This window comes from Phallusia mammillata, chromosome 8, assembly GCF_965637545.1.
Source record: "Phallusia mammillata chromosome 8, kaPhaMamm4.hap1.1, whole genome shotgun sequence".
NCBI classification, from domain to species: Eukaryota; Metazoa; Chordata; class Ascidiacea; order Phlebobranchia; family Ascidiidae; genus Phallusia; species Phallusia mammillata.
The window spans coordinates 11,163,558-11,173,484 of record NC_137259.1 but is presented as its reverse complement, the minus strand read 5'-3'; the positions used below and the strand labels follow the sequence as shown (position 1 = coordinate 11,173,484).

Here is a 9,927-nt window from a genome sequence, read left to right as displayed (position 1 = left end):
TATAGGACGTCGAAACGTCGGAATAAAATTACATTTGCCAGAAGAGCTCTACAAACTTGATGGAAAACGTTAGTCTACAACTACATTTTTAATTTAACTCATTAGCACTCCGAAGTCATGCAAACAAAGAAATTGGAAAGCATAAAGTACACTTTAGCGGAAGTAGAAAGGCATAACTCTGCGCGTAATTTTAAACTTGCTAATTTTGCGCAAGATGAATATCTGTAGCTGCTTATCTAGTCTAAGTATAAAAATAAAATCTACACTTGGGAGAACTTACTGCTCATCGTTGCAAACCAAAAAAACTGGTGATGTTATATCTGATTTATTACATATCAACATGCCATATAACAGTTTGATGTAACTTATATTAAAGTTGATCTATGTGTACCAAGTACGGTGTATTTTAAACTGTGTAAGGGTGTAATAAAGTGTAGAAGGCAGTGTGGCATTGTATTGTGCCACCACATAAAAAAGGCAAGTGTACAAGAAATAAAAAGCACTTCCATAAAATATATAAACACGCAAAAAAGCAACAGTTACTTTAAAAATTAGGCAATAAAAACAAGCCACATGTGGCTTATGAAAACGTAATCACATCACGATAACCCAAGATGCACCAAAAATATTCCCTGCTTCGGCGAACATGTTGAGCGAAAAATTTCTATTTTACGACTACTTCCTTGTAGATTGCTGCACATTCGCCTGTAAAAAAAACATATAATTAAAACATACGCATTTCTAAACTTGTCCAAATTGTGGCGTTCTTACCTCAAGGTTCCCTCGAGCTTTGCGTAAAACAGTGTGTGTACGTGACAGTTGCTGAACAATGGCATTCTCTATGCCTTCCTTGAGACGATTGGTCGTGTGAAGTCTTTCCACAGTGCTCTGCAGCAGGCGATCCTGGGTGGACAGTCGGTGACGTAACTTGCCAACCTCTCGACGCAACCCATCAGCCTAACAATACAATGGTTTGTTAAACGGTTCTTTGCTGAATTTTGTTATTCGATTATATTTTACAAAGATTCAATCTCCCCTTTGGCGCCTCTATCTGTAAGTTTAATGGTCAGGGCGCAGAAAGCAACACTTTTAATTGGTTCTGCTCCTCCATATATCTTCTGGGCAAACCGTCACACTTTTTGATTTGCTTTGGTTTTACTCTATAAAATCAATGATTGTGAAAATTACCTCTGAACTAGTTGTGCGTTCATCGATGGATCGCTGGCCGTTTACAGGGCCAACTACGTCAGAACCCGAACAGGAACACTGCCCTCCAGTGGCGACTCCGGACGAGCTGAATGACGTAGTTCGGCCCTGTGGTGGTGAGATTTTCTCAGAGGAAAGATCCACTGGCCAAAAATTTTTCTCCAGTAGTTTGTCATTTTGAGCCAGGTTATGCAACAAAGCTCCAACTTTTCTGGAAAGCTCCTTCCCTGATCGTTTGTCTACAGTCTGCAGCCAAAGAAGTCCAGTTTAATTAAATTTATACCTTGGTCGGATTTTTTTATACGTACCTTTTTGGCAAAAGCACCAGTAATATTTTCTTGCATGGAATGGGCCAAAATGCCGCTGTCCAGCAGGTTCTTCTGCAAATGGGAAAAATCTTCGGATTTGCACATCGTATATTCACCTGCAGAAATCATAACTTTAAAGGCTTGCTTTTATGCTGAGTGTAACCCACGGTTGGAAAATATCATACCGCCTTTAAAGAAGTGTGGCTTGTTTTTGGAGTGAGATTTGGCGAAGCTTTCATCATTTGGAAAGAATTGGTTGTGAAGATCTTCTGCACCGGATGAAGCGGAGGCTGGTGGCGTCATAAGTGCACTTCCACCTTCAACATCTAAATAATATAACATAATGAGTAAACCACAGTGGAATAGACATAAACTGCCGAGTACATGTTTACTTTATGATCATACATAAACGATCAATATTGAAAACCCATGAACTTCCAGTTTAATTTTAACTTTCAGATTTAGACAAATGACGTTCTTATACACCACGACTTTCATGTACGGCCAGTGGCACACAGATTGGAAACCATTTAAACAAAAACTGAACAGCAGTTTTGTTCGACTGTTGTTAAAATTTGAACATACCCAATCTCAACTTTCGTCTAGCGCTGTTTTGTCCAGATCTCGGAGAACTTTGACGGGATGATTTTCTCGGTGACATGTGATGGATGTTGATGGTGGTTAACACTGGATCCTGTTCACTTTTCTGCCCCTTCAGTTGTTCTTCCAGCTGCTTTCGAAGGGCGCTGTTGGCATCGATGCTCCGCTCCAGTTGAGTGCGCAGGGAACGAATCTCTTGCAGAAGTTCAGTGAGGTCAAGTTCGCCGTCACTTTCACCCCGACCTTAACGAGAAGAGTTGAAAGTTTAAGTCCAGATTTTGCCAATAAAAGCTTTACTGAGCTGTGCGACAAACCAATACCAATGTTTATAAACGGCGATAGCTTTCGCTTCGCTCGAACAAACTGGTTACAATATTGTGTTCTGTTGCAACCAACCTGTACGGGAGTTGCTTCTTGAGAGTTTTTCGTGCAAAGCAACCTCAGATTTGAGCGTATCTATCAGGTTTCGCGATTCTTCAAGTTGATTTTCCAGCGCGCCAAGATCATTGTGCAATCTGTCCAACAATGTTTGGTTAAAAACGGTGCTCTATATAATTTGAACTCTAACACCATCGAAACTTAAGTTTACCTGTTTGCAACGTTTTTCTCGTGCCTCAATTGGTTGACAGCACTCTGCTTTTCGTTTTCATTCTCTTCCACTTTCGCTTTAAGTTGGCGCAACTGCTGGTCACGTGACGCAAGCTCATTGGTCAAGCGTTCACTCTGCAAAAAAGCAGTATTTTATGCCAAAACTCTTTTACTTCCACAATGGTGTTAGAGTAAAGTTTTGTCACTAGCAAGAAGTTGTTCTGTTCATTAGAAATGCTAACGTGCGACAAAAGTTGCACCAGACAATTTAAAATGATATATAAAACTTCACGCATTAACAATTTGCACTTACGAATTGATTTTGCTGCTGTAGTTCGTTCTGAAGTTGGTCGATGTGTTGCGCCAATACATCGGTTTGACTTGACTTTTCAAACAAACGTTGTTCGAGTTTGTTCATTTGGTTCAAAGCGTCTGATAAAAATGTCGGGGAATTAGCCTCAATAAAATACTGTTAGCACATACTTCAAGATTTTTTCCGCCAAACAGGACAATAAAAAAATATAGTCAACGAATTTGCATTCATAAACCATGTACAACACGCTTACCTTCGTATGCCTTTCGTCCCTTTTCAGCAACGACAAGTCGATCAGACAGGTTCACGTTTTCATCTTCCAAATCATGCAAGCGTTGTCGTAAATCAGCTTGATTGCGAGGGGAATTCCCATTTTCAGACGACACATAAATATTTGCTGCCACTGAAGTATAAAGTAAGTTTTAGGCTCAAACAGATGGAAGCAAGCTAAGAACCTAGCGCTAAATTAAAGAAGAGCAATTTATTCAATTAGGGCGATAAAAAGTCTTGAAAAAACTTGTAATATTTAACTTCACCGGCGTGCATTTCCGTTTATACTTGCTTACCATGGTCGGTGTTCTTTGTATCAGCTTGCTTTAATCTTTCTTCCAACTTCACTCTCAGGTTGTCATTGGTAGCAATGCTGGCCTCCAACCTCTGCCTAAGTCCTCGAATCTCACTTAAATGCTGAGCCAGCATGTCTGAAATAACACTAAGTTATTAATTCGTCCTAACTTGTCCATGCTATAGTCAAACCCACCATAAGTCTTGCACGAAACACAACTCAACACTCTGCGGTTATAGTAAACACGAAATGGTTTAATGTTTGACATATTTGGTTTGCATATTTTTGCTTTTTGTTGATTAGATTGCTCGCAACAAACCTTAAACTCGACATGAAACATTTTGCAACAGAACTTAATGCATGTGTGCTGTTTTAAGGTTCAGGCGTAAGTCGCATCAATAAGTAATGAAACACTGCACAGTCTAACCATCAATAATTCAAAACAGCGACAGGTTTCTTTTTATATTAGAGAAATTGCGTACGATGTTATTGAACATATTGTATGTGACCGAAACATTACTTAAAAGTTCCTAATACTATTTTATAATAGTGTTATACCTGTAGTACGATGGGGCGATCTTTGGTAACCAGGTACAATGCTGTCCTTTGCTCTTTGCAAACTCCGCGTTGCAAGTTCCAACTCCTCTTTCAACGTCCTTTTAAAAACAAATACAGCACATTGTAAATTGTTGAAAGTTATTGCCATGCCAAAGTACTTCAATCCTCGGTCCAATGTTTACAATCTGTGCCTTAAAATCGAGTTTCCTCTCTACCTGTTAATTCGCTTGCTGTCCGACAACCTCCGTCGCAGTCGATCCAACTCTCTTGACATTCTGTGTTCATCCTGACCTATTTCATCATCACACGAACTGGGGGCGCAGGCACGGGAATAGCTGCACGATCAAATACACAAGTTATAACGTCTATCTATCACATTCATAGAATATACGGTGTTAAGGATATGACTTCTTATATGTCAGAAAAATAATATTAGATATGATTTTCGCATCAAAATATTACAGACACCTTTAAAGCAAGATTTCCACACACCTGCTTTACAAAACAACATATGTCGTTTGTTGTTTACCTTAATCTATGCTTTGGTGGACTGGTGACTGTTTCAAACTTCTGAGGCGTCACTGGAATCCACGCCCCCGCATAAGCAGCTGTGCATTCCGCTTCTTCACTGTTTGTCTGCAAATGTTTCCGTCTGCTGCCTGTTTTTCTTTCATCCATGCTACTACTAGAATGTTTTGGATCTGGAAACGAAAAAATACAAAATCATTTACATTTCCCAAATTTTAGGGTCATTAATAGCCTGTAAAAACACTCCTTACACGCACCAAATATTTTATTTCAATCTTTAAGACTGACAGAACTATTTCAAATTGTTTAAATGGTTTTATTGTTTATTTAATACATTCAGAATGAAATGCGTTTGTGTGACATAAAAAATCATCACTACCAACCTTTCCTGGACTTGAGGTTGGGTGGGAGATATTCCGTCACTGCGATTGTCTTTTGATACATTGGCATCGATCTGCGAGGAGATTTCCCATCAACATTGGGTGAATGGTTTTGTGTCAGTGGCCACGACAATCTGGGCGGGGTTTTCTCAAACATACTCGGCAAGGACACAAACCTGTCATCATTGTCAGTCTGCAACGTACCAAAATACTTTTGTTCAACTTACAACTACCAGACTATGCTCAAGGAATAGTAATTTAATAACCGTACCACATTTGTTGTTAAAATTAAAATTTTAAATCGATTTAGGTTTAACTGAGATTTTGATTTGCCACGTTTCGACGGAAACCAAGACAACGATCTTAAGACACACCTCGAGTTTATGCTTGAACTTTTCCAATGCCAGATATCTGTTACAATGACAAGGTTATAGGTAAAAGCAGGGCAAACGTACCAGAGCTGACGGCAGACGTGACGACTCATCCTGTGTGACAAGAAGCTCATCCTCTTGAGCTGTGTGCAATGATGGATGAGACGAAGACAGGAACGATTTTCCTGGTTCACCACGTAAATGATGCTAAAAAACAAGACCACAAACTGACAACGCGGTTTTTACAAAAAACGTTCAAAAACACTTGAATGTAGAGATTTTGTAATTACCGATAGTTCAAAAAAACCCATAAAAATACATTTAATAAAATTGAAAAGATTTAAATGTTCAAGAAAACTTGGTTTTACCTGTTTAGCACCAATGATTGATGGTGAAGAATGAGATGAGTAGGTGATTGATTCATTAGGAACTTGCAACCATCTTTCTGCTGTGTAAGTGTCACCAGACAAAGCTTGACTTTCTGTTCGGTGATCATCAATTCCATCATTCAGTTTCTCAAGTTGACTTTGCAATTCGTTGATGTAAATGTTTTTCTCGTGGAGCTGCATGGTTAGTCTATGCAAAAAACAACAAAACGTTCATGGCAAATCATGAATATACATTTCCCCAAACCAGATGGTTTCTAAAAACAAAACTAACCTTTGAACCTGTGCTGAATGACGTTTTACAACAGATTCCTGCTCAGAAGAATAAAGTCGATCGCTATCTGAGTTGGATGTGTCATCAGTATTATCTGCACAATTCCAAAAAATACTTTTCTGCAATAGAGTCCAATGTAAGACATTGCCAACAAATGGTTTTTACTTGAAAATGCACTTCGAAGTTTTCTGATCAGTGACTTGCTGTGTTCAATTTCGTTTTTCACACCATTAGCTAAAGCAGGATCAGGATTGTCATATCCATTCAGTAATGACTCAACATACTGATTGAGAACATCTGTAAACAACACATTTAACTCAACAACTAGAAGGGTGGCTTAGCACATATTGCCCTTGCACATACACTATAGCATATTTTGAAACATTAATATATTTCCTACACTTATTTATATTGGGTCCCATATTAGCCATCATCTTTTATAACCTTGGTTGTTTCTGCAAGCAAAAACTCATGGACACATGCAAAGTTGTAGATAATGCATTTCAATAGATAACAATGAGTAAGTAGGATAACTAATTGAGGTTCAACACACACAAACTTAAAAGTAGGAAACCACAATGACTCAATCAATAGTACTGCAAAATTTCAGTCCAATCTGCCAACGTTTAAAATTTCAACCACTAGAGGTGTTTTGAGCAACAACCATTAATGTTTGTGACGTCAAAGGGCTGTTAACAACCCCCGAACTGCAATGGCGCAATAACGATAATTGGCATACTTTACAAGCTATCCAAATTTTAGCCAATTCTGACATTGTTTACAAACTCACCCCTTTTAGGGGGCTAGCGGGGTAAATACTGGGGTTATCCGGACAATGTGGGATGCACATCTACATAACTATATCTACCATCTGTATAAGTTTCAGCCACATTCATCAAGCATTTAATGGCAAAACGAGTCAGACAAACTTCGGGGAAAAAAACATTTTAGGGGGCTAGCCGGGTAAATACTGGGGTTATCAACAAAAACAAAGTGGGATGCACATCTACATAACTACAATCTGTGTAAATTTCAGCCGAATCCATCAAACATTTGATAGAAAAACGTGTCGGACAAAGTTCGGGGGAAAATACCCATTTTAGTGGGCTAGCGGGGTGAATACTGGGGTTATCAACAAAAACAAAGTGGGATGTACATCTACATAACTACATCTACCATCTGTATAAGTTTCAGCCACATCCATCAAGCATTTGATGGCAAAACGAGTCAGACAAACTTCGGGAGAAAAAAACATTTTAGGGGGCTAGCGGGGTAAATACTGGGGTTATCAACAAAAACAAAGTGGGATGCACATCTACATAATTACATCTACCATCCGTGTAAATTTCAGCTGAATCCATCAAACATTTGATAGAAAAACGAGTCGGACAAACTGTGGGGGGAAATACCCATTTTAGGGGGCTAGCGGGGTAAATACTGGGGTTATCAACAAAAACAAAGTGGGATGCACATCTACATAACTACATCCACCATCTGTGTAAATTTCAGCCAAATCCATCAAACATTTGATGGAAAAACGAGTCTGGCAAACTTCGGGGGAAAAATACCCATTTTAGGGGGCTAGCGGGGTAAATACTGGGGTTATGAACAAAAACAAAGTGGGATGCACATCTACATAACTACATCTATCATCTGTGTAAATTTCATCCAAATCCATCAAGGATTTGATGGAAAAACGAGTCGGACAAACTTTGGGGAGAAGAAAAATGAAAGAAAAAACAAAGAAAAAAAACAAAAACATTTTGAGTAAAATCTTCCCTGAAGGGGACCCATAAAAACAGCTGCCAAGCATCTACCTCAAGCTGGGCTAACTTTTAAGGTACTGTTGTGCAGTATGAACTGAATTTGTTTGTAGTTCAGCCATCTGTATTAAGCGCGCAAAACTTTTTTCTACAACACATAATATAAACTGTGCAAAAAAAGGAAATTATGAATGCTTGTTACCAACCATGATAATAAAGTTTTGAAAACAGTCATTTACCCATTTCAGAGTCCAGAGCAGCTGTGTTTTCCCTGGCTTGTTGTATCTGCTGACGTATATCTGACAATTCCTTTGCTTGTGCTTGTATTAATGAATTGTACCTTGAAATATAAACCAAAAAATCATAACACAAACAAAATCCTCATACTATATATTATAAAACTGCTACTGTCTACCCTGGATCAACATTTACATGAAAACTAAATGGCAAAAAATTGAAATGAGCCAGTGATGCCAAAGAGCAGCTGCATTGAACTGAGCTGTGCAAGCAGATTGACAAACTCCCAAGGGAGACATTTAATTACATTAGGAGATACAAGGGTAGGTGAGTCATCGATCAATAAATCCCATGGCAAACTGTGCCAGAGAGTAATGATTATTTTACAGTGCTTACTTTTGTTCAACTTTGGGAGAGACGATTTGAATTCCACTGTCCACAGTTGATGTTTGTGTGCCGACATCACTAGTGTCTGAACTGGAACTTGATGAATGGTCATGGGCAGCATTTGCCTTTATGTCTGAAATATACAAACCAATTTTCTAAAGCTCTGATATATTTGAAATGACATAAAATCGATACATGCCAACAAAATTAAAAAAAACTTTATGCTAATGAACAACTGACCATCATAGGGTGTTAATTCCGGGGACATTGTTAGCATGTTTCCACTCTGAAACAAATTTGGGACACTTCGAGCAGCCCGGATCGGAGACAGTGGTGGGCTCACAATACCTGCCTCTTCTGAAATGAAACAGATTTTTAGTAAAATACATTGTTTAAGCTAATTTATAGTTTTCGCATGAAACTATACTTACTTAATGCAATTTTGCATTTGTTTAGTTTCTCTGCCTGCTGCCGAACTGTTTGTTCAGTAGATGCAAGTCGTTCATTCAATTTTCGATTGTGCATCCGAGCTCGATCAAGTTCTTGCTGTAAACTGTTGTTTCCAAGCAACCCATTTCCCACCTGGGAATAATACACAACCGTTAATACAATCTTGTTTTTGTATAGTTATGAGACAAAAAAATAAGACCACTAACCTTGTCTTTTGGTACTGGCAATTTACTTCGAAGCAGCAATGCTTTTTTGTTAAGCAGTGGTTCGTGTTTGGCAACTATTGGCTGATTTCTAAATGAAAAAGCAATTGTTAGTTAGATACTTTAACAAAAATTTAGGCCAATCTATAACTTACTTTGTAGGATAAATTTGTTTTATAACCAAAACCTTATCAAAGAACACCCGTTTCACCTGTCATTTTCTTGCAATTTTGCCTTTAATCGTTCCACTTCAGCAGATAATTCATCAACCAGTTTTGGATTGGCAGCAGAAAGTTCAGCTTGTTGTTTAGCTTCTGCAGCTTGTTGTTGAAGATGGTGTTTAAGCAAGTCATTCACCTGAACATTAACCCATGATCATTACCAACTTTAAGCATCATGTTCAATAAAAACAACCAATTCAAAGCAAGAATTGGCCAAAAAATGTACCTTTTCAGCATTATCTAGTTTCTTTCTCAAATTCCCAATAACATCACGCAGCTCCTTTCTCTTCAGACTACTCATTCCATCAGATTCATCACCAGACAAATTTCTGAGGAAACAAATTGTAACAATGATTGAAAAGTTATTTTTTTTGCCAGTACAATTACTGCCATATTTCAAATTCAAACCTGCTAAATAACATGTTAACCCAAATATAAAACACTTTACCTTGACATTTGTGAAGACACTGAAACACTGTCATCACTAAATCCATTTTCAACATTGTCATTCGATGTCTTGGATTTAGGTTTTAGCTGTCCATCTTTTATTCTGGCCAATAAGCCAAGAATCTCAGCCTCTTTTTCCATC

At 38.2% G+C, this 9,927-nt stretch overlaps 1 protein-coding gene across 7 annotated transcripts in view; it reads right to left on the bottom strand.

Annotated features, from left to right (window-relative positions):
- Window positions 1–309: 309 nt before the first annotated feature.
- The window catches only part of LOC145205131 (uncharacterized), a 25,219-nt gene continuing 15,601 nt past the window's right edge, over window positions 310–9,927 (bottom strand). For all 7 annotated transcript variants that reach the window (XM_080077779.1, XM_080077784.1, XM_080077781.1 and 4 more), the window contains 27 exons: window positions 9,787–9,927; window positions 9,565–9,667; window positions 9,329–9,474; window positions 9,121–9,208; window positions 8,896–9,046; window positions 8,705–8,821; window positions 8,474–8,597; window positions 8,080–8,180; window positions 6,243–6,374; window positions 6,078–6,171; window positions 5,786–5,993; window positions 5,502–5,624; window positions 5,050–5,239; window positions 4,668–4,839; window positions 4,354–4,473; window positions 4,139–4,236; window positions 3,582–3,716; window positions 3,269–3,418; window positions 3,016–3,134; window positions 2,704–2,837; window positions 2,511–2,629; window positions 2,100–2,357; window positions 1,700–1,840; window positions 1,515–1,630; window positions 1,189–1,452; window positions 772–957; window positions 310–705 (listed from right to left, as the gene is read on the bottom strand). In XM_080077779.1, coding sequence (XP_079933905.1) covers window positions 676–705; window positions 772–957; window positions 1,189–1,452; window positions 1,515–1,630; window positions 1,700–1,840; window positions 2,100–2,357; window positions 2,511–2,629; window positions 2,704–2,837; window positions 3,016–3,134; window positions 3,269–3,418; window positions 3,582–3,716; window positions 4,139–4,236; window positions 4,354–4,473; window positions 4,668–4,839; window positions 5,050–5,239; window positions 5,502–5,624; window positions 5,786–5,993; window positions 6,078–6,171; window positions 6,243–6,374; window positions 8,080–8,180; window positions 8,474–8,597; window positions 8,705–8,821; window positions 8,896–9,046; window positions 9,121–9,208; window positions 9,329–9,474; window positions 9,565–9,667; window positions 9,787–9,927 — 3,760 coding nt within the window. In that variant the 3' untranslated portion in view covers window positions 310–675. The remainder of the gene's footprint in view (window positions 706–771; window positions 958–1,188; window positions 1,453–1,514; window positions 1,631–1,699; window positions 1,841–2,099; window positions 2,358–2,510; window positions 2,630–2,703; window positions 2,838–3,015; window positions 3,135–3,268; window positions 3,419–3,581; window positions 3,717–4,138; window positions 4,237–4,353; window positions 4,474–4,667; window positions 4,840–5,049; window positions 5,240–5,501; window positions 5,625–5,785; window positions 5,994–6,077; window positions 6,172–6,242; window positions 6,375–8,079; window positions 8,181–8,473; window positions 8,598–8,704; window positions 8,822–8,895; window positions 9,047–9,120; window positions 9,209–9,328; window positions 9,475–9,564; window positions 9,668–9,786) is intronic.